The 24,806-nt window shown below is 46.3% G+C and overlaps 2 protein-coding genes across 6 annotated transcripts in view; both read right to left on the reverse strand.

The window, feature by feature from the left end:
• Positions 1-24,806, reverse strand: part of WIZ (WIZ zinc finger) — a 141,980-nt gene that overhangs the window by 106,028 nt on the left and 11,146 nt on the right. For 3 of the 5 annotated variants that reach the window (XM_024201954.2, XM_024201953.2, XM_024201951.2), the window contains exon 2: positions 19,633-20,105. In XM_024201954.2, the coding sequence (XP_024057722.2) occupies positions 19,633-20,023 (391 nt within the window). In that variant the 5' untranslated portion in view covers positions 20,024-20,105. Of the gene's footprint in view, positions 1-19,632; positions 20,106-20,991; positions 21,179-24,806 lie in introns of those variants that run through there. The other 2 variants (XM_024201952.3, XM_024201955.3) reach the window with 2 other exon arrangements.
• RASAL3 (RAS protein activator like 3) overlaps positions 20,081-24,806 on the reverse strand; it is a 73,711-nt gene continuing 68,985 nt past the window's right edge. Inside the window, exon 10 of the mRNA XM_029913613.1 lies at positions 20,081-20,105. Within this exon, the coding sequence (XP_029769473.1) occupies positions 20,081-20,105 (25 nt within the window). The remainder of the gene's footprint in view (positions 20,106-24,806) is intronic.

The raw sequence follows: 24,806 nt of genomic DNA on the forward strand, positions 1-24,806 counted from the left end.
TTTGAGTTTAAGTTTGCCACGCCCGTTGTCTACCCCAGGCTGAATTGTTTTGGAAAGTTTCAACCAAAACAGTTTAGTTGTTTCTGAGCCTAGGGAAAAATACGTTGTTTTGCCATGTTAAAAAATTCTTACAATCATCTCATTGAGAATCTCTAGTGCCCAGATGCTTTGGAGCAGGAACTTGAAATTTGGCAGAGGGAGGCGATGAATAATCACTTCAATTATTAGGTGTAAGCAGAGAGCCTACAAGGAATGGAAGAAGGAACTGACTGCAAAGAAAACTACATCCTGGAGGTCAGAAAGTACAGAGAATTGCAAAAGTCAAGCTGAGTTAAATCTTGTAAAGGAAATTAAAAACAAAATAGGAAGTGGTATTTTAGATACAGTATATATAAATAAAAAGAGATCAAGAAAGAAAGAAAGTGTGGCTGCTATGGAGCAAGGATGGGTAGAGATTAAAGATAAACTAGGTATACCCCAAAACCAAATGAATACTTTGCTTCAGTTTTCAATAAGGATGATAATGTAGAACATGGGGGCAGACGAAGAATGGCGGATGGGAATGAGTGTCCAGAAATGGAAGTTTCCACATTCAAGATGGAAGCAAAATTCAGAGTTTAATGTGCTCATAATGGGGGATTGGGGTGGGGACCAGATAATGTCCATCTCAGAATACTGAAAGATCTGGCACATGAAAGTGCAAGTCCAGTAGCAGGGATTTTTAATTAATCTATGAAATTGGGGGGGGGGGGTGCTCTATCACTGGAGAATACCAAAAGTCAGACCTATATTTAAGAAATGGAAAAAAGTGACCTTGGCAACTGTAGACCCGTTAATCTGACCTCAATTGTATGCAAGGCTTTAGAACAAATTGTGAAGGAAAGAAAAAATAAAGCTGTGGCAAATGAGACAAATGCAAGATGGGTTTACCAAAGGTAGACCACGTCAGACTAACATGATTTTTTTTTTTTGACAGTTGATTTGTTTGACAAGGGAAATGTGGTAGAGCTAATCTACCCGGATTTCAATAAAGCATTTGATATCATACCACATGGGAAATTAGTTAAACTAGAGAAGATGGGGATCAATACAAGAATTGTATGGTGAGTAAAGAACTGTCTAAAGTAGTGAAGACAACAAGTTGTGTTGAAAGAGGAACTATTGGGCTGGAGAGCGGTTACTAATGGCATTCAAGGATTCGTCTTGGGACCGATCTTCTTTAATATTTCCATTAAGGAGCGTCGCATCAAAAGGAGCTTGCTAATGAAATTTCCTGATCAAGTCGGGAGGCACCAGCAATACAAAGACATCAGGAATATTATACTGGAAGAATTGGGCAACCTTGATGACTAGAGCAATAAAAATAGGATGAAATTTCATAGTACAAAGGGCAAGGTCATGGACTTAGGGACTAAGTACAAGAATTTCTGCTATGAGTTGGGGGTTCATCAGCTGGAAACGACAGAGGAGGAGAATGACCTGGATGTACTAGTTGATCATGGGACGACTATAAGCCACCAATGTGATCCAGCCACAAAAAAGGCAAAAGTGATGCTATGATGCATCAGGTGAGGTATTTCCAGTAGAGACCAGGAACTAATAATGCCATTGGACAAGGCACTGGTAAGACCTCATCTGGAATACTCTGTACAATTCTGGTCAGCCATGTTCAGGAAAAATGAATGCAAACTGGGCAGGTTCAGAGAAGAGCTAAGAGGATGACCAGGGGAATGGAGGGCCCATCTTATGAGAGGAAACTAAAAGGCAAAACAAAGGCTGAGTGGAGGGTCTCACTGCTCTCTCTAAATACATTGGGGGTTAAGTACGAACAAAAGGACCATGTTGTTAGAGAACAAAGGGGATAAACTGGCTATGAGTAAACTGAGGCTGGTAATGGGAAGTGGGTTTCTAACCATCAGAGGAGGGAGGTTCTGGAACAGCCCCCCCAATAGGAAGCATGGGGGCAAGAAACATAAGTGGCTTTAAGATGAAGCTTGATAAGTTTATGATATGTTGGGGTCCAGTGGCTGCACTTGATGACCCAGGAGGTCTCCTTCATATCTCATGTTCCTGTCTTGCCTCTTCCCCAACCCCCCAGCTCTCCATCCCAGTCCCATTCACCTCGCCTAACCAGTCCCAGTCTCCACTCTTCACAATTCTCACCCCAGTCCCAGTCTCTTTGCCCAGGCAGTTCTAGTCTCCCACTTTGGCTCCCTGTCCAAATCTCAGCTCCTTTCCCCAGTAGTTCCTTGCCTAGCCAATCCATCTCTTTTGCATCTCCTCCCTGGCCTTCATTTCTCTCCCTAACCTGTTTCCCCTCATCCAGTGGTTCCCAGTCCAAATATCAGTCTCCTCTCCACACCTCCTATGCCCACCCTGGCTCCTTTTTGCCCAGCCAGTCCCAGTTCTCATTGCAAATTCAAATGGGAGGGGATCCCAGGATCAAGCCTGAAGCAAATAGGGTGCTGTCACCCACTGAGAATGGGAATCAGCTGACCAAGAGCTTATACATGGGGGTGTGACATGACCATGGCATCAACCGCCCCAGTCTCCACCTGTTGATACAGGGGAGATACCCTACATGTTTGAGGTGATATGGAAGCACCATGTATAGGGAAGAGTTATCACGGCCTGTTAGAAAGCAGCGGAGAGCAGTTTTGAGACAAACTTCTACAGATCCATATCTGAAACTACCGCATCTGAACCTGTCTATGGTTCACTGTGCTAGTGATTCTATCTTGTATTCTTGAGAGAAATGGACCTAAAAATGAAGAAAAAGCAAGAGCTGGGGGGGGGGGAGGGGGGAGGAGATGAGCAAGAGCTCAGTGTCACAGGGAGAAGAGGAGGGAGAGGTAAAGGGTTAAATATAGGAACTCGCCCCCCCCCCCCCCCCCTCCCCCATAATGTTATTAGAATAGTCTCCATAATAGCAAAGCTAACTTCATCCATGGCAGGGAGGCTAGGTTGCTTGAACTATTTTCAATCTCTGGGTTCATCACCCTAAGCCATTTTTAAGCTCTAGGCCTCTCAAACTACTCTTCAGATGGGCCCCTCCAGCAGAGAGCAGACACAGGGTGGTCCTGGGTGGAGCACCCTGAATAACATCCCAAGAAGTGTGATATGCCACTAGTTAAACTGGAGACATTTTCAGGGATGTGGCAGGAGGTGAAATGAGTGAGCAGAAAAAACAAGGAGCTGAAAGCTGGTATCTAACCGGACCTGGTTCCACACTCCAGCCCTCTCTCTTGTTCCCAGTCCCTGATGGAGACCTGTGGATTCTCGTTTGTAGGACTGTTTGCAGCACACAGCACTGTGCAAACCCAGGATCTTATACAGATTACTTTCCATGTAAAATATTGACATTGCAGCCACAAAGGGTCACCGATCACTTAGGAACTCCCCATATACCCGAGAGCAAGTGCTATGCCATGTCTGGGTTCAGAGGGCCAGGAATTCCCTCAGTGGCAGCCTGACAACCAACCTTCATTCCAGGATTCCCTGCTTGTGCTGCTCAGAGTCAGAGCCAAGCAGCAGCAGCTTAACAGAGACCTGCATAGCACTCCTATGGCAACAAGCCCATTCATAGGATCTGCACTGAGCCTAATACAGTAAAGAGCCAGATCATGGTTCATCAAGCATGTGCAGTCACCTACTGAATCATCCATTTGTTAGCACTCTCACAGGGCAGCATGCAGCACAATATTCCACCGCATTCTTCCATTCTCCACCCCCCACTGTTTTAACTTTTCCTCCCCACAGTGCCCCCCAGCCACCTCCCCACTGCAAAAAAAGGTCCATGTTGCAGCCACCATTTTTCTTGCCAAGGACTTCTGGATGGAATTTGCCAATGCCATTCATATTGTCCAAAGAGGTTGCTGTGAGCAGTGGCCAGGGGAAGAGAAGGTGGGGGGGGGAGGGAGGAGGAGGAGAAGAGGATAACCCAACTATCCATCCCCAGTGCTCCTGCCACACCTAGGACTGCCAACTTTGCACAAACAAGTTGACAGAGCAAGAATCTTTTCAACTTCTTCCAGCCCAGATCCACATATCTGCCCCCTTCCTAGATCAGTAACTCAACATATGTCTACACTGTAAAACAAGACCTGTCGTAGCAAGTCAGAGCCCAGGTAAACTGACTTGAGCTTGCAGGGCTCACGCTAGGGGGCTAAAAAGGGCAGTGTAGATGTTCAGGCTTGGGCTTGAGCCCCGGTTCTGAAACCCAGCAAGGGGGGGTCTCAGTCTGGGCTCCCATCTGAGCTCAACAACTGCACTGCTATTTTTAGCCCTGCGCATGAATCTCATGAGCCTGGAGTCAATTGACATGCTCTAAAACTCGCTGCCACAGGACGTCTATTTTTGCAGCGTCGATGTATCCTCAGAGCGATCCATCTCACCTGGAGAGGAGAAAACTGCCTGGAAACCACAACTGTACCCTGCTCTCACCAGAGCAAAACATCTAATGCCCCGGCACCTTCGGCATGGATCGCCTATAACATGCAGGCTCCCGGGGATGCACTTTGCAGTAGGGCAGGGCAAGCCACTGGGAGAAGGCCTGACCTGTGCCTAGCCTGACCTGGCACCTTCGCTGAAGGTTTGTCCTTTCAAGCATGCTGAGTGGATCTATTGGAAGCCACAGGAGGCTGGCCAGGATACATGTGATCAAATGGCATGGGACACCAAGCAAGAGGAGTGAATTTGCTCGGTCACTTCCCTCTTCTGCAGTGCATGGTGGCCAGGAAGGGGAGAGATATTCCAGTCTATTGCCACACACTTCCTTTGCCAAGCCATGCATATCATAGCTCTGGACTGCTCTATGGAAAGCATAACACAACCTTTGGATTGCTGCAGCTGGGGGTCGTCATTCATTTCTGGCTCTTTGGACCTTTCACAGCAGTATTTGATACAGCTGACCATGACCTTCTGTTGACTTGTCTGCAGCATTGGCTGGAGCAGCATGGACTTGGTTTTGTGCTGATCTCTCCCAGGAATTTCTGAAATTGCCTATGGCAGAGAATTTACAAGTCTGTGCTTTCAAATCTGTTTTGGGTCCTTTAACTTATGTGCATTTGAATGGTAACGAGTGGGATTTCCTTTTTCATAGATATGGGCTACATTACGTCCCTGCTAAAATGATTCAGTTATTACCACTTGAGTCTACACACTCTAGTGCTAGCCAGTTGCCAGCATGCTGTTGAAGGGTAGCTAGCTGGGAATCCGATTAAATTAAATCACAAACAGGCTGAAATGTTGTTAACTGGACAGGAACGCTCATTAAATCTGGTTTCTTTAGCGAGCAGTTTTGATAACACGATTATACCACCAACCAATGGAAGAGGCCTGCATGTTACACATTAGCCACTGATAAATGTTCTGCTTCTCTTACTAAACTGACTTTTAACTATCTTCATACTAAAGCAAGTGGAAGTTCATTGCACAGAGAATGGATATGGCAGAGATGCTAAATAGTGGTTTATTATCCCTAAAGTTAACTACTATTGGACACAAAGTTATCTGGGTCCCAGAGACTAAGATTTAATTACCAGGATTCAATGTCCAAACATAGGCTGAATCCCAGTTTGTCACCAGGAAGAGGAAGAAGCTCAAGCACTCAGTCACTGGCTGGCTGGTTAACCCTGGGCAAGTCACCTCATTGCTCTGTGCCGCAGTTTCCCCTTCTGTAAAATGTGGGATTCCCAGCCTACACTGCTGTTAAAGGGACAGCACCTTTTCATACTATGGTTGTTTCAAACGTATGACAGATATGACCAGGCTTTTAACTAGACTCAGGTAATCAGCCCATATTACCCAAATGCTACCAATACAGTTTCATGCTGATCAGAAAGGCATTATCAACTTATACTTTAACACGGGTACCAAATACCTTATAGAGTCTCTCTCTCAGGCACTTATCTGATAGTATCTGAACGCCTCAGATTTTTATTTGCTGCATTTATCCTCGCAACCACTCATCTATGAGCCAAACCAGGTCTATTATCCCCATTTCACAGATAGGGAAAGTAAGTCACTCACTGAAGGTCACACAGGAAGTCTGACAGAGCAGGGACTTGAACCCAGCTCTCTCAAGTTTTAAAGTAGCTCCCAAACCACTGCATCATCTTTCCTCACTAGAAAGAGCCATTTTCTTTATGTGACAGGCTGCGAAGGTATGTCTGGTCAACCTGTTAACTCCATTTTTGTTCTGTGAGCACCATCTATGAAGATTTGGCTTTGCACATTCATTCTGGAGCAGAAGCCTGACACCTACTGCAGAGACTATGTCTGGGAAGTTGACACAGAGCAACCACGGGTCATCAATACTGTCTAGCTCTCCCCTGCTAGAATGGTGGGGTTGCTATGGCCAGGCCACTGACTTGAACAACTCTCTGCCCAGAAGCCAGTGCGGGGGTTAGAGAATGGAAATTCCCCAGCAGAAGAGCAGGGGCAGAACAGGTGTCAGAGTCTGCTTTAAAAGAGACAGGCTCTCTAAGCAACTATGCAGTTTCATTGCCAGAAACAGAAGACACAGCTGGAGAGAGTGCAGCCAGGTAGAACTTTGCCTCCCCTTTGGCTCAGGCCAAAACCAGGACTCTCAAAAGGGGGGGCAAGATCAGACTGAGGGGGCTGCACTCAGAAATTTTTTTCCATAGATTTAGAAAACACAGGGGAGTGACAAGAGTAAAGCATGTGTGAATGGGAAATCCCTTAGCATAGGCCCGTTCGTTGCTTTACTGCCCTGAAGGGTATAACTAGGAAACCAGAACTTTCTCAGCCAGGTAGACTCTGGGGGAACGTGTCTAAGTAACTGGGGGCTTGAGAGGGCTGGTTCTGGGGTCCATGCAGCCAGACTGCCCAAGAAGGGTGTCAGACCCAGAAGGGTGCAAGACAGAACCAGAGCTAAGATCAAAGACTAGACACTGCCCAGACCTAGGGTGCTGAGCAGCATGTGGGACCCCATCACAACAAACTGGTAACCATTCAGAAAGGGGGACTGGACCAGGTTGTGCCACAAATTTTATCCATCAGGGCTAGATCCTGCCAGTTGCCAAGCACCCTCAGTTCTCATTGATGTGGGTGGACCTTCACACCTCCCCAGATCTGGCCCTTAGGTAATGGTGTGATGGGAGGTGATTAGAGGCCAATAACTGAAATTAAACAAAATCCAGGCCTGAAAATCTTTTCAGTATTATAGTGCCTTGACTATGGAAAATACAACTGCTGTATCTCCCAAAAATGGAGTCTGTTGAAGCATTTAACACAGATGTGACACTGCATTTGATTGTATTTATTAAAAAGGCACTAGAAGAGTTCAATACTACTCATTGCCTCTATGGAGCATTTTCCTTTCCCAGTACTCTACTAGTTATGATATCCAGTTCCTTCTGGGCAGTTACAAGATGTGCCTTTGTGAACCATTCAACCTCCTTTGGGCACTCTCTCTGCTCCACCAAGGTCCGTTGTACCTAGTGAGGAACCCAGATGTGGACACTGGACCCTGACTGCAGCTTTACTAGTGAAGAGGGAATGTCTCGCACGTGCATGTCCCAAGGCAGCACACAGGAGGCCTACACAAAGGTTTTGTACCAGTATAACTATGTTGTTTAGAGGTGTGATCCTTCTTTTTCTTATAAACCAGTGGTATACCAATACAACCCCTAATGTGAATACTTAGGCTGGTATAAAAGTGCCTTATACCACATAGCTTATTACCCTCCTCCTATGGGAACAGTTATACTAATAAAACCTCTTGTACCGCTTGAGCTATACTGATCAGATTATCATTATCATCATGCCTAGGAACCCTAGTTGCTGTCCAGGGTCCCATTGTGCTAGACGCTGTACAAATAAAAACAGATAATCCTTTTGCCTACAATCTAACTAGTTAAATGTACTGTACTATAAAGGCATTGTGTGCACATAACTGGTAATTTGGGGCTTTTCCAAGAGATCACCACATACTCATCTGATTTCTCTACTCTCCACCTGGTTCCTGCTCTACATTGCTCATTAGAAAGCTGTATTCCTCCAGCTTTGTTTCCAATCATTCCTTGTCCCCAGCACATAATCTGGATTTAACCACGTTCCATTTCATGCCGACCCTTAAACACTTCTTTAAACTTCCCTAATCCGTGTGCCATTTCATGCTCCTCCATCCCCCCAAATTGGGAATAGGCAGTTTGGGTTATTTTACCAGTTCCTCCAGATCCCTGGCCCAGAGCGCCTAGAGAATCTCATCCCAACATGGCACAGCAGTACTCCTAGTTACTCTGAGCAGTTCATGAGACAGCTGTGTCCTGCTGCAAGACAGATGATGTCTTTCCGATAACCAGCAGATACTCTTGTGGAACTGGATCAAAGAAATATCTAGAAATATTACACACATTAAGTTTCCCATTGCTATTAAATGTGGGATTTTTCAAGCCAGGACGAGGTTAAGAGAAGGGTTTCACTCCAACCGCACACTCCAATCTCAGCCCAGCTGACTTCACAGAATCCTTCACTCTAACCAGACACAGCCCACTAACCCACTGGGTGAAGAGAGATGGTCCATGCTTTTGTGTGTGCCACTGCACGAAGGGGAGACAATGCTTTCCTTCCATCCTAGCCACAGAGCCCTAGGGCTTGGCTACATACAAATTTATCCTGGTTTAATTAAACAATGTAAACCAATGTGGTGTAAACACATGTGGATATGCTTATATCAGTTTAGACTGTCCATACCCACCTGACAGCAGTTTAACTAAACTGTTAAAAAACACACACACACACACACAATCACATTACAGGTTTAACTATTGTGTTTAGACCAGGCCCTGGTGACTTCTTTCCCAGTCCCCTTTAGAGCACCAAGCTGCCACAATTCCTTGTGGCTTTATCAAAGGATGTAATCGGTTTGATTGGAATTATCTAGCCCTGCATCCTCCAAGCCATCAAACTGTCATCATTTAAATGTTTAAAGCTTCCTCATGATCATAGAAACTCAGCTAATGCTTCCTTTGTTCCCCAATGGCTCCTCTCGAAGGCTCAGCTCACTGCTGTTCTCCATCCTTCTGGCAAGTCCCCTGGGTTAGTGATTTATTGCAAATTATTGCTAACGAGCCCACCATTTCTTCTTCTATGGCTTTCAAAACCTTTGCATGGAAATGGTCAGGGCCAGCCCATTGAAATGTGTTTATCCTATCTGATCTATGTTGTGACCAGTCTCATCTGTCATGACCTGGGGGAGAGGGATAGCTCAGTGGTTTGAGCATTGGCCTGCTAAACCCAGGGTTGTGAGTTCAATCCTTGAGGGGGCCACCTAAAAGTCTGGGGCAAAATCAGCACTTGGTCCTGCTAGTGAAGGCAGGAGGCTGGACTCGATGACCTTTCAAGGTCCCTTCCAGTTCTAGGGGATAGGATAGGATGACCTGCAGCCACGCCACCTCCTGTTACAATCCTGTAGGCTCCCAAACACAGCAGGGCTGGGCATGGCCAATACTTGGATGGGAGACCCCCAAAAGAACAAGGAACTAGCGTGGGTGACTCAGCAGGATGCAGGGACCTGACCAATTGTACTCATTAGAAACCGCATGGCCCTTTTTGTTAGTGAAGGAATGTTACCCATGGTATCCCCAGGCAAAATCCTCATAACATTTTTGCCTCATAAAATTGCCCTTGCTCTTTCATTTGGATACGGCATTCCTCTTCACTTCCTGTCCTAAACAGATGTGTAGTGCTGATGTGTACATTTAAGCCTTGGACTTTTACATTTCACTGGCAGTCAAAGACAATCTCAATACATAAAGGGATGATTCTGCCACCCTTACTCACGTAAGTAATCTCATGGATTAGACCCCAAGTTTGTAAAGCACTTGGGGTAAGACACATTATGTAAATGTAAACAATCATTCAGGCTTATGCCAGTAATTTGCCAATTCAGTTCCCTGAAGTGATAGTCTTTGGATGACAGTATGTTGGATTCCACCTTTGGCCTTTAACACATTAGGTGATGAACACGGTAAAAGCTGCCTTGGAAATTACTAGAGATGATGCATCAGTAATGAGAGACATTTTAAAGGATGTTTTTCTTTATCCCTCTCCCCCAAACAGCTAACAGAATTTCAAGCATGGAAATCATTGGGGGCTCAGCAAATCCACCACACCCTCCCAAAGGTGCATAGTTGCAGATGCCAGCTCTTATTCATGTGGTGCACTGTCTGCTCCAACAGATAAGGTTCTAATGCAACAAGTGTTATGCTGGTAAGACAAACACCATCATGGAAAATAAGCTTTAACAGACAGCCATAACTGAAGCCAGAGATTCAATAAATACTACAGCTTTTTAAACTGTGCACCAAGCTACCTATTCACTGAGGTCGTTAATAATGCAAATAACCTACCCTCGTTAGGCAGGAGAGTCCTGGTAGTCTACTTGGTCTTCACCATGAGTTCTGGACAACAGGAGAAGATCTAGTTTTAACAAACCCAGGGGTGGGGGAGCAGAAGAGTCCCAAACACACACACTCCCCACTCCTGAGGTTTCCAGCTCAACCAAAACGAACTGTCTAGGAAACAGGAACACTGGACTGATGCTGCAAAGTGCTGATCACCTGCAACTCCCACTGAAGGCAACAGGAGTTGGGGATCAATCCCAAAAGGTTTTGATAGATTTCAAGGCCAGAAAAGACCAGTCTGACCTTCTGTACAACACAGGCCAGGGAAACTTCCTCCAAACAATTCCTAGAGCAGGTCTTTTAGAAAAACCATCCAATCCTGATTTAAAAATTGCCAATGAGGGAGAATCCACCTTGACCCTTGGTAAATTGTTCCAGTAGTTAATTACTCTCACTGTTGAAAATGTATGCCTTATTTCCAGTCTGAATTTGTCCAGCTTCAACTTGTTGAGCTAGAAACATTGGGATGGAGTGTAGGGTGACCAGACAGCAAACGTGAAAAATCGGGACGGGGGTGGGGGGTAATAGGAGCCTATATAAGAAAAAGACCCAAAAATCGGGACTGTCCCTATAAAACCAGGACATCTGGTCACCCTAATGGAGTGTGTTTTCTCCCCCAACCCTAGGTTTGCTAAAATTAGATCTGCTCCTATTGGACAGGCTTCATAGTGAAAAATCAAGGAGACTACCCTAGGACTCTCTTGCCATTGGATCATGTTATACTTTGCTCTGCTAGACTGAAGAGCCCGTTATTAAATATTTGTTCCCCATGCAGATACTTTTAGACTGGCATCAAGTCACCCCTTCACCTCCTTGTTAAGCTAAACAGATAGAACTCCTTGAGACTCCCATTAGAAGGCAGATTTTCTAATTCTTTAACCATTTTCATGGCTCTTCTCTGAATCCTCTCCAAGATGGACACTAATATATTGAATTGTGGACCCCAGAATTGGACACACATACAGAGGTAAAATAACCTCTATACGCCTACTTGAGAGTCCCCCCTGTTTGTGCATCCCAGAATTGCATTAGCTCTTTTGGCCACAGCAGCACATTTGTAGCTTACATTTAGCTGATTATCCACCACAACCCCCAAATCTTTTTCAGAGCCCCTGCTTCCCAGGATAGAGTCCCCTATCCTGTGAGTCTGGCCTACAGTCTTTGTTCCTAGATCAGACATTTACATTTAGCCATATTAAAATGCATACCGTTTGTAAACTGGGTGAAAGCAAAGTGACTAGATCACTCTGAATCGTCACCTGTTCCCTATTTCTCCCCCAATATTTGTCATCTGCAAACTTTACCAGTGATGATTTCATGTTTTCTTCCAGGTAGTAGTAGTGGAGGATGGAGATGATGATGATGATGAAAAAAGTTAAATAGTGTAGGGCCAATAACACTGGTCTACAATTTTTGAGAAGTCGTCTGCTTCAGAGATAAAATGTGCTATTTATTATGTATTTTGATGTGCTGAATTCAAATATGACAATTAAAACAACTGATTGGCTACTGTTTCTAAGATATTTAAGTTTTTACATTTGATGTCTATGTATATTGTGTAGATAGTAGAGTTTTAATCATAAATTGTAAACCTAGGTCTTTTCATGTGTTTATGGTTGCTTTACATGATAATATTTCACCTGTCCTGTTTATGTAACACTTTAAAAATCAGCAAAAGGGTTATAGAACTAAAATTTATTATGAAACAAAAGGCAAAAAAATATGATGTACATAGTTTAGTCCTATTCAGTGTCTACTCGGCACTTCTTGGCTTGTCTCTTGTATTCATTAAATGGAGCATCTCTTGTCACTGTCCAGCAATAGTCTGCAAGCATTGATGGGCTCCATTTGCCCTGATAGCGCTTCTCCATTGTTGCAATGTCCTGGTGAAATCACTCGCCGTGCTCGTCGCTCACTGCTCCGCAGTTCGGTGGAAAAAAATCTAGATGAGAGTGCAAAAAATGTATCTTTAGTGACATGTTGCAACCAAGGCTTTTGTATGCCTTGAGGAGGTTTTCCACCAACAACCTGTAGTTGTCTGCCTTGTTGTTTCCGAGAAAATTTATTGCCACTAACTGGAAGGCTTTCCATGCCGTCTTTTCCTTGCCACGCAGTGCATGGTCAAATGCATCATCTCGAAGAAGTTCATGAATGTGAGGACCAACAGAGACACCTTCCTTTATCTTAGCTTCACTTAACCTTGGAAATTTTCCATGGAGGTACTTGAAAGCTGCTTGTGTTTTGTCAATGGCCTTGACAAAGTTCTTCATCCGACCCAGCTTGATGTGTAAGGGTGGTAACAAAATCTTCCTTGATTCAACAAGTGGTGGATGCTGAACACTTTTCCTCCCAGGCTCCAATGACTGTCGGAGTGGCCAATCTTTCTTGATGTAGTGGGAATCTCTTGCACGACTATCCCATTCGCAGAGAAAACAGCAGTACTTTGTATATCCAGTCTGCAGACCAAGGAAGAGAGCAACAACCTTCAAATCGCCACAAAGCTGCCACTGATGTTGGTCACAGTTTATGCACCTCAAAAGTTGTTTCATGTTGTCATAGGTTTCCTTCATATGGACTGCATGACCAACTGGAATTGATGGCAAAACATTGCCATTATGCAGTAAAACAGCTTTAAGACTCGTCTTCGATGAATCAATGAACAGTCTCCACTCATCTGGATCGTGAACGATGTTGAGGGCTGCCATCACACCATCGATGTTGTTGCAGGCTACAAGATCACCTTCCATGAAGAAGAATGGGACAAGATCCTTTTGACGGTCACGGAACATGGAAACCCTAACATCACCTGCCAGGAGATTCCACTGCTGTAGTCTGGAGCCCAACAGCTCTGCCTTACTCTTGGGTAGTTCCAAATCCCTGACAAGGTCATTCAGTTCACCTTGTGTTATGAGGTGTGGTTCAGAGGAGGAGGATGGGAGAAAATGTGGGTCCTGTGACATTGATGGTTCAGGACCAGAAGTTTCATCCTCTTCCTCGTCTGACTCAAGTGAGAATGATTCTGGAGCATCAGGAACCGGCAGTTCTTCTCCGTGGGGTACTGGGCGTATAGCTGATGGAATGTTTGGATAATGCACAGTCCACTTTTTCTTCTTTGACACACCTTTCCCAACTGGAGGCACCATGCAGAAGTAACAATTGCTGGTATGATCTGTTGGCTCTCTCCAAATCATTGGCACTGCAAAAGGCATAGATTTCCTTTTCCTGTTCAACTACTGGCGAAGATTTGTTGCACAAGTGTTGCAGCATATGTGTGGGGCCCACCTCTTGTCCTGATCTCCAATTTTGCAGCCAAAATAAAGGTGATAGGCTTTCTTAACCATAGTGGTTATACTGCGCTTTTGTGATGCAAAAGTCACTTCACCACAAACATAGCAGAAGTTATCTGCACTGTTCACACAGGTACGAGGCATCTCTGCTCACTTTGGCTAAACAGAAATGTGTCCCTTTGCAAAATCAAACACTGACAAATAAGAGAGCACGACACTGTATGATTTCTAGAGCTGATATAGGGCAATTTGTTCAGCAGAGTGATGTAAGCTTCGTTATGATTGCATCATCCATGACTTCTAGGAATAACATGATGCAATTCATATCATGTATGACGCAATACCAGCTTCAGATTGCATCATTCATTGTTTTGCCTAAAAAGCAACTACTGTCCAAACCCAGTCAGAGTTATTCATAGATCCAGTCAAAGATGTATTTTAGTCATTTCTGGTTTAAATTGAGATCCCTTCCCTTTATAACTTACTTATCCTCCGCCATTCCCAAGTCAAGGGTCGTATATACTGACCCAATAGCATATCTTGAAAACTAGAGCCAATCAACAATTTTAAGCATCATTTTCGTTCTCAGTGACCCAGAATTAGTAAAGTTTTACTACATTTATTTCAGAAGCATTTTGGCTTTAGAGCAGTGTAACCGATCCCTGCAGGACACCACTAGAAATATCAATGATTATTCCTCATTTACAATTACATTTTGAGACCTATCAGGTGCTGAGAGCCTTCATGTTTAATGCTATTTGTTCCAAGTGGGTGGCAGTTCTTGGGTTGGTTAGACACGGTCAGGAGGCCCCTAATCTGACACCTTGCACTTTCCCCTCTCCTCCAGCACCAGGTTTGCAATAATAATAATACATTCCTTATATGTCACACATACCCTTCTCCAAATACATGGTTCATGCTTTTCTGAAATAAAAGCCAGTGCCAGCAGTTATAAGTAAGGCTAAGATTATGTCACGGAGGTCATGGATTCCATGACTTCCAGAGACCTCCATGATATTTTCCGCTTCAGCCCCAGAGTGGTGGGGCTAGAGCTGTCAGCTGGTGGGGACCCCAGAGCTCCCAGCTGCTGCAGGTGGCAGGGAGAACCCTGGAGCTCTCAGCCGCCACAGGCAGGATCCTCCTCCCCTCCTGCAGCAGGGCTCAGGCTCTCATCTCCCCATCAGCCCCATTTTGTAACTATTATTTTTAGTAAAAGTCACAGATAGGTCACAGGCTTCTGGGAATTTTTGTTTATTGCCTGTGACCTGTCCTGACTTTTACTAAAAATAACTGACAAAAATCTTAACCTCATTTACGAGCAACCCTACAACAAAGCAAAGTGTACATGTTTTACTCTTCCCTAGCTCCTTCCAAAGGTCTCAGAGCACTTTACGGACACTAACGGAGCCCCACAAACCATCTAGGATATAGGGAAGGATTGCACTGCCTAAGCTAATCAGAAGGTAGGGATGCTGAACAATGATTGACCCACAACTATGCAGTTTTCCAGCAAATTTTTACCCCAGATTATGCAAATCCCTTCCCCCCAACAGGCTATTGCCCTCAACTCCCTGTCCCCAGCCAGTACACAGCCACCTCCACTCCAGACCCTGCCCCACCCAATTCCAGATATTAAAAGGAATTCTTCACCAGGGGAGGAAGTGGGCTGAGCTTTCTGGGATCAGAGCCAGCAGCAGGGAAAACTTGGGGTGACAGGAGTTCAGGTGGCCATGTCTGGATGGGGATTTCTGAGGGCATCAGTCTATCAGGTCAGAGGAGCTGGCTGCAGCCAGCCAGAGTGCAGAGGGTGCACAGCATGAATCAGTACAACTCCCCGGTGTTAACTCCACAACACCCCTGGGGACCAAGGTCGACCTGGTAAGTTATGTGCCCTCAGTGGTTCCTATCGCCAAATATCTACATACTACACAGACCACAGTGAGAGATTATGCCATACACTATCAAAGAAACTGAGGAACCACCTGATCAGCATCCTATACAGCAAACAGGAAAACATCAAAAAAGAGCTCTCCAACCTGGAGACTTTCATAAATAACCAACCCTCCACACAAATGGACTTTACTAAAATAAGACAGGAGATCTACATTACACACTTCATCTCTCTACAAAGGAGAAAGGACCGTAAGTTGTCTAAAATCCTACCTGCCACATGGGGCCACAACAGTGGTACCCCTAACTCACCCAGCAATATTGTCAATTTATCCAGCTACACACTCAACCTGGCAGAAGAGTCTGTCCTATCTCGGGGACTCTCTTTTTGCCCCACCACCCCCACAAATATGATACAGTTCTGCGGTGATCTGGAAGCCTACTTTCGCCGTCTCCAACTCAAAGAATACTTTCAAGATAACACTGAACAGTGCACTGATACACAGATACCCGCCCACCAACAGCACAAGAAGAAGAACTCCACATGGACTCCTCCTGAGGGTAGAAATGACAGTTTGGACCTATACATAGAATGCTTCCGCCGACGTGCACAGGCAGAAATTCTGGAAAAACAACATCGCTTGCCTCATAACCTAAGTTGTGCAGAACGCAATGCCATTCACAGCCTCAGAAACAACCCTGACATTATAATCAAAGAGGCTGATAAAGGAGGTGCTATTGTCATCATGAACAGGTCTGACTACCAAAAGGAGGCTGCCAGACAACTCTCCAATACCAAATTCTACTGGCCATTTTCCTCAGATCCTACTGAGGAATATACTAAGAAACTGCACCATCTACTCAGGACACTCCCTACACTAACACAGGAACAATTCAACATACCCTTAGAGCCCTGACCGGGGTTATTCTATCTACTACCCAAGATCCACAAACCTGGAAACCCTGGACACCCCATCATCTCTGGAATCGGCACTCTCACTGAAGCACTGTCCAGATATGTGGACTCGCTACTCAGACCCTACGCCACCAGCACTCCCAGCTATCTCCGTGACACCACAGATTTCCTGAGAAAACTACAATGCATTGGTGACCTCCCAGAAAACACCATCCTAGCCACCATGGATGTAGAGGCTCTCTACACAAACATCCCACACACAGATGGAATACAAGCTGTCAGGAACAGTATCCCTGATGATGCCACAGCACAACTGGTTGCTGAGCTCTGTGACTTTATCCTCACACACAATTATTTCAAATTTGGTGACAATATACATCTCCAGACCAGTGGCACCGCTATGGGCACCTGCATGACCCCACAATATGCCAACATTTTTATGGCTGACCTGGAACAATGCTTCCTCAGCTCTCGTCCACTCATGCCCCTTCTCTACCTATGCTACATTGATGACATCATCATCTGGACCCATGAGAAGGAGACTCTGGAAGAATTCCACCACGATTTCAACAGTTTCCACCCCACCATGAACCTCAGCCTGAACCAATCTACACGGTAGGTCCACTTCCTAGACACCGCGGTACAAATAAGTGATGGTCACGTTAACACCACCCTATACCAAAAACCCACCGACCGCTATGCCTACCTTCATGCCTCCAGCTTCCTTCCTGGACACACCACACGATCCATCGTCTACAGACAAGCACTGAGATATAACCGCATTTGCTCCAACCCCTCAGACAGAGATCAACACCTACAAGATCTTCACCAAGCATTCTCAAAACTACAATACCCACCCGAGGAAATAAGGAAACAAATCAACAGAGCCAGACATGTACCCAGAAGCCTCCTGCTGCAAGACAAGCCCAATAAAGAAACCAACAGAACTCCACTGGCCACTCCTCAGCTAAAACCTCTCCAACACATCATCAGTGATCTACAACCCATCCCGGACAACGATCCCTCACTTTCACAGGCCTTGGGTTCTCTCCCTAGTTCTTAGTATAGAAACATGCAATAGGAGAGGCAATAGCAGGAGGGCATCACACAGAGCCCAAAAAGATAACTGGCAAGCCATAGGTTCCTGGGAGGTACAGCTTTTCACAGCAACAAGGAGACTGTAACCAACAGAATATTTTGTGCCTATGAACTCCACTTAGCAAAGGAAGAAATCACTCCAAGTTCTCCAGGGTTCCTATTTCCACCTGCTGGCAGAGGAGTCTATCCCCACAGCTCTGGACTGGTACAAGGAGAACAAGTGGGAGGTATTGCAATCCACAGATGTACAAAGGGCCTAATTAGGTCTCCCAATGCAGGATTCATGTGTCATTATATAATGCCTGCATCTGTAAATTTCACTCCATACATCTGAAGAAGCTTACCCACAAAAGCTTATGCCCAAATAAGTCTGTTAGTCTTTAAAGTGCCACCGGACTCCTTGTTGTTTCAATGCAGGATTGTTAGTACGTGTTTTATACATAGAGACACTGCACTTTAAGATAGCATAGTAATCCTCTGGGTATGTTGCAAGAAAACAGTAACATTTTTTACACAGTTTACATACAGGTCACTAAATTACCAAGTGCCACTGGCGTTTCAGCATCTGACCAGCACCATTTAATGGATCTGACAAGTCTAAGATTCATGAATTGAGCAGGTAGTTTTGACTGTGGCAAGCAGAACTCCCAAGAGCTATCAGTTCACTACTGCCACTGAATTTTACATCCCTGTCTGTGGTGCTGAACTTGAAGATCATTACCATGTTGCTAAATTACCAATTAACTCAAGGTAGGCATAGCAGTCGGTGGGTTTTTGGTATAGGGTGGTGTTAACGTGACCATCACTTATTTGTACCGTGGTGTCTAGGAAGTGGACCTCCCGTGTAGATTGGTTCAGGCTGAGGTTTCTCTTCTGGATTCTCTTCTGGTTGCCCCAACAAATGTATAAGCTCAAACAAACTAGAACAGGAACTGTTCAGCATGGCTGTGTCGTCATCACACTCCCTCCAGCTCCAAAACTCTCAGTATCAAAAGTGGAAAGCTCTTGGAGCTATTCACCTAGGAAGGAAGCCCAGTGCTGCACTCATATCCACAGCTTAGCTTCAAACAGGAGATCTCCATGTGGAACACCACTAATTCCTGGACCTTTGAGAAAGTGAAGCCAGGAGAGATGTGGGAGGAGGAGGGGAAACAGCTGTGAAAGGCCCAGTGCACAGGAGCTTTCATCAACTGAGTGCTACGAGGAGCTGCATGCCAAGGCAGAGGTTGCATGGCTGGCCACGGCAGAGGTTGCATGGCTGGCCACGGCAGGCGGGATGATCACCAGGGAGAGTCCACTACCAAGAAGGCTCAAAAAAACCCATCTGCTAGCCAGAGGCCAAAACAAAAGATGAGGGGGTCCCTCCCAACAGCCCCAGCCTGGTGCAGGTGAGACGCCCAGATACACTTCCCCCCCCCCCCCCACTACCATTAGATGCTGGGAAAGGCTGCAGGTGTAGGGAAGGAAAAGGATGCTGTTCATGGGACTTTGCTTCTTTTCTAGGTGCCTCTGGCTTGTAGATACCTAATAAATGTGAATGCCTCCCCCCGCCATCCCATCCTCTGGTTGCTGGAAGTGTCTCTTGACTTCGCCCACAGCTTCCTGACAGACTCCACCCTCCTCTCCTGCGAACATCTCCAGTGTCTGCCTTTCTCACTGCTCAGAGCAGCAGCAAAGGAAAACTGGCAGGGATTCTAATCAGTTTCAAGCAGCCTGCAGGGTCCTGAATAGAAGCAGTTGCACTAAGCAGTGTCTCCTTAACTCACTCTGCAAATGAGCAGAAGCGGGGCGCCTAAGCAGTCTGCAGACTCAGGAAGACTCGCTGCTCTGCTGTCCCATTTAGAAGGTTTCCAGCACCACCACAAATGCCAGGTATATTTTTAAATGAAAATTAAACTCTGCAGCAGTCTAGGCTTTTGACCTCCCTTCTGTTCACCAGGAAAGAGGCTCTGATTTGCCATTAGCCAATGGTATTTGAGTCCCACCTATAGATTTAGGGTGTGGAACTTACCTGCCACGTTGTGTGCTTCCAAACCAACGTCTGGCTCCTGGCGGGCTAGAGGCAAGAAAAAAGTGGGATCCTTCTTACGGCTGCACATGTCATCAGCACCCGAATTCCCTCTCCCATCTCTGTTCATGGCTGCCACGTTGTCGGAAGCATAGAAGGCAGCCTCCTTGAGATCAGTCCCCCCTTCCACTGATGTCCCCGATAAAGCTGCACTCTCCAGAGGCATTTTTGCATCTTTAACAAAAGCAGCTATTCTCTGTTCACCTTGGGGGCACCCAAGGGCAGAAAAATCTTCTTTGTTTGGCTCCAGTGTCATTAACAAGGTTTTGCCTCCATCACACCGATGCGCTCTTTGCTGCTCTGATGAAGAAGAAGAAGAGACAGCTTTCTCCATTCCTCGCAGATTCTGTTGTGTCACTCAGGAAAAACAAACATCAGGACTTCATAGGATTCACAGGCAGCTGTAGCCAGAAAATCTAAAAAGGGAAAAGAAAGTGATGAGGATTTCTCAATTGCAGAAAGTGATGAGCCTTTCCTAGTCACACCTGCTCTCTTTAGGCCCGAGGGCATGACCTGGAGTAACAACAAAAGAATCTTACTGTGCCTTTCAGCCCAACACCTTTACAGTGTCACTACATGACTGGCTTCAAGTGGGGCAAAGCAGCAGCTGTTTCAGCCGTAAAGTGAAAATATTGATACCCAGTTACATCCCATACTGGGATTTAACCAGGACACCTGGGTCCTTGCCCTTAGTGCTATGGGATTCCAGGAGGCAATTGGTCAGGACCTTCGTTTTACATTTCCATACGTAAACACGACACCTCTGGCAGCACAGTGCTTTCTAGAACCATGCTGGAGCGTTTAAGCTTTTACCCCAAGAGCTTGTTGAGCCTAGGAGCATTTCACGGTGATGCAGGAGGGCTGGGGGAGTCAGAAAGAACAATACAGTGTCCAAGGCACCACGTGACCCTTTAGGAGACTGACCTGCTTAGCAAGATTCTGCATCACTCCCTGGCCACAGGGTTAGCATGGAACAAGGACGAGAAAGGCTAACGAGCTTATACAGGTGAGAGGGGCAGTTCAGAACAAGAGGGTGGAAGAAGCTGCCAAATGGCCAATACAGAGACTGGGAAATTGTCGAATATCCGTGCCTTGGGAGCAGTGTATCTTGCTGACACCTTGGTCCCCTCCTTGCTGGAGGAGTCAATGGGGAAAGATACAAGATGTCCGAAGCTACCCACTGGCGACGTATAGACCTTAGTGACATGCCAGCACATGTATGTGTACATAAACATTGGTCTTGAGTCTGTGTGTATCATGAGCTGTTCCGCAGAAAGGCAGGATTATTCCACTGGTCCCTACCATGCAGCATCTCTCCTCATTCACAGGCTAACGCTGCACATTTCCATCACACATTGTTGCTCTTCATTTGCACTATGCTTCCTGTTACTACAGAGCAGCCTGTTATCCTCTGAGCATTTGCTGTCTCCAAGTTCCATGTTTAGTGTTGACCTAACACAAACTCTCCTAAAAAGGTAAAAACACACAACTTTCAATATCCCATATAATTACACGTATCCACCCTCTGTGAAAGGTTCAGGTATTTTCATGGCCTACACACTCTCCCTTTATATCACCAGAGGCTACTAATAGCTGCAGTTACATTTTTTAAATGGCATTTCATGCTGGTGAAAGGTACTACGTTAACAGACTATTTCTCCCCAAGCAGGTACAGCAGCAAAAGTGCCAACGTATCTCCCACTGCCTACCCCCAGGGGTAAGAGGTTTGCTACATGGCAACTTGTTGAGGCCACCAACAAGGAGGCCAACCAGGCTGTAGTTCTGAAAAATGGACACCTACCTAAGCAGGATCTGAACTGAAGCTAGCCACTCACTTCATGAAAGCCAAAAAGAAACAGATTTCGGTTACCACTCTCCTGGGATGCACCTGAGCCAGCCAACTAGAGGCTAAAGACTTCGCACAGCCCCTTACCATCTCCCCAGGGATTTATACTGCTACTCACACTGTGAGTGTGCCTCACAAGCCACAGACACCCTATATGCACACAAGTTTGGGTCTCTTCCCGCCCCCGCATCTCCACCCCTCTGCATGTTGAGGGGTTTGGGGACAGGGGGAGGAGAAAGAGGAGAAGTGCTCAGCTAGTTATTCTTCCTGGGAAGTGGGCTTTATTGTAGGGAAGCAAATGGAGACAAGATTTTGCCCCGAAGGCGATGAAATTTAGGACTGTTCTAGTCTCTCATGGAAGGGAAGTTCCCTAGCTATGGGCCAGCAACTGAGAATGCTCATGTCCCCCGGTTCCCATGAGCAACACCTGTCCTGCTGACAGTTCTACTGTTCCTGAGGGCCACAGCTTCATGGTAGGTCCTGACTGCAGAGACAGCTCCAGCCCATTGAGGGCTTTGGGACCTTGAACTTGTTCTAGTATCTCGGCTCTCCGAGCTCTGGTCAAGTGTAGGTAGTCTCTTGGTCTATCCAAGGCCGTGATCAAGTGTCTTGATGTTTTTGGTCTTTTGGCCTCGAGATGAAAACCTTGCCTTTGTTTCTGGGACCTTGAAGTGAAAAAATTCTTTAAGTAGACAGCCAGTGTAGTGTCTGGGACACAGCATGATTGGCTCATGTCAACGTGCGTTACTTAGCAGGATGGGCATTACATGTTGACCCAGCGGGAGCTTCAAGATCTTTCCTTAAATTCATAGCTACCATGCATTGCATTAGCCATGCCTAGAGGTTGCTGCCGCTAGGTTTGCATCTGTCCCAGTGAGACTCATCATCCTAATTAGCCACAGGTGTAAGAAAGCAATTCTAGCATCACTGGATAGTGGGGCATGGACCCAATAAAGTAGTGGTTCTCAAACTTTTGTACTGGTGACCCCTTTCACATAGCAAGCCTCCGAGTGCAACCCCCCGCCCTTATAAATTAAAAACACTTTTATATATTTAACACCATTATAAATGCTGGAGGCAAAGTGGAGTTGGAGTGGAGGTTGACAGCTCGCGACCCCCCATATAATAACCTCACGACCCCCTGAGGGGTCCCGACCCCCAGTTTGAGAACCCTGCAATAAAGGGTCTCTGGGTGGTTTACCACCTTGATGATCAGAGTGCAGACACAGGAAACAATATGATGAGGACTACTTCAACATGGAAGTCAAGATGATTATTGATCCCAACCCATCCAGTCACCCTGGGGATGAAGTTACTGTATAACCAACTTCAATCACTGGTGAAGTGAACAAAACATTTCATAGTGGGTCTAAACAGAGCCTGAGCTATACTCAAGGAAAAGCAGTGACAACCATATCTCCCAGAATCACAGCCACCATCTCTCAGGGTGTGCTGCAAGGCAAAGTTATTATTGCACGTAGGAGGGGGTAAATCACAGACATGAGCTGGAGACGAGATAAGGCTGCCCTACATAACCCCCAATATGGCCACGTTTCAAATAAGCATGAACAGCTCCAGACTCCATGATCCAGAAAGAAGGCTAGAGAAAGCACAAGTGACAGCGAGCAAATGTACCAGAAAGCTAGAGAATAAAGGTGCATGAGTAGAGGAAGCAAGGAAGCAAAATTTATGTAGTTAAAGAAAGAGAAGGCCAGAGGAGAGACATCAGTCTATAAATACCTTCAAGGTAACAATATAAATGAAGAGAGGGAATTATTCGCCGTCTCCTAAGAGGCTATTACCATACAAGGAGCAATAGCCTGGAGCCATTTACATAAAAAGTTCTTAACCATGAGAGCAAAGGAGCCCTAGAAGAGATGGTAGGAGATGAAGTCTCCATCACTGCTGAGAGCCAGGAATGAGCAGAGACCAAGCATCTGTGGGAATGATGTAGAGAAGAGTCCTGTGAGCGCTGCATGTGGGGAGGTGAGGAAATCAAACTGAATACCCCATGTGATGGGCTTGATTCCCTACGATTCTCTGCCCCCCCCCCACCCCACACACACACTTGTGCTAGCTACTCTACAAGAGCTACAGAAGGGGAGGAGAAAAAACCCAAACCAAACAACCACACGCTAGCATGTCAGTAACACAAAGAATTTGATCTTCATGCTTGTGTCTCTTTCAGAGCTTTCTGGAGAGGACTCGCACTGAGGAACGCTCGGCTCTCCCCACAGTGTTGGGGAGGAGGGGACACAGCCACCGCACAACAAACAGAGATGCCTTGTGCTTATTTAAGTCTCAACTCTTCCTGTCCCTGCAGCCTTGGCTCTCACACACAGTGCCCACAGAACCATTAATCCACTCCCCCTGCCTAGTCCAGTTTCACCCTCAGCAAGACACACACAAAAAATTGCTTCAAATGCTCTTTTTCTAGCCAGCAGGGGTAGGACCTACCAGCTGGCTTTGATTGCTAAGAACTTCCTTTAGCAACAAGTGCCATTCCACCTGGAGCCAAGACACCTGGAGAGGGCTCACTGACTCCATCAGGAGCCCATGCCTGGCATGCCAGTGCAGCACTAAGTCCAAAACACTGACAGTGAGGATCTGCGGAAATCTTTTCCCTAGGCTTTTTAGGATTCCATTGGGCTCTTGCCAGTCAAGCCTACAGCTGCACATTTTCAGTGCTTCAGACTCTGTACAAGTCCCTCAGGAACATATATAATCACCACACAAAAAACCCACACTGACCTCCCATTGGGATTCACAGCATGTACTCAATACTTTAAAGACTGATACATGGCTCTCCTCAAGGGACCCTTTGTGCTCACTAGAGCCGTGAAGGGTCCCCTCACCCAGCCCTTAGGGCAGGGGTGGGCCAACTACAGCCCAGGAGCCACATCCAGCCCTCCAGACGTTTTAATCCGGCCCTCGAGCTCCCGCTGGGGAGCAGGGTCTGGGGCTTGCCCCACTCCGCGTGGCTCCTGGAAGCAGCGGCATGTTTTCCCTTCAGCTCCTACGTGTAGAGGCAGCCAGAGGGCTCCGCACACTGCCCCACCCCAAGCACCGCCCCGGCTGCTCCCATTGGCTGGGAACTGCGGCCAATGGGAGCTGCAGGGCCAGCGTCTGCAGACAGGGCAGCGTGCAAAGCAGCCTGGCTGAGCCTCTGCCTAGGAGCCGTAGGGGGGACAGATGCTTCTGGGAGCTGCTTGAGGCAAGTGCTGCCCAGAGCCTGCACCCCTGACCCTGTCCCATGCCCCAACCCTGATCC

Source organism: Terrapene carolina, unplaced genomic scaffold (genome assembly GCF_002925995.2).
Source record: "Terrapene carolina triunguis isolate 2854851 unplaced genomic scaffold, T_m_triunguis-2.0 Scaffold746, whole genome shotgun sequence".
NCBI classification, from domain to species: Eukaryota; Metazoa; Chordata; order Testudines; family Emydidae; genus Terrapene; species Terrapene triunguis.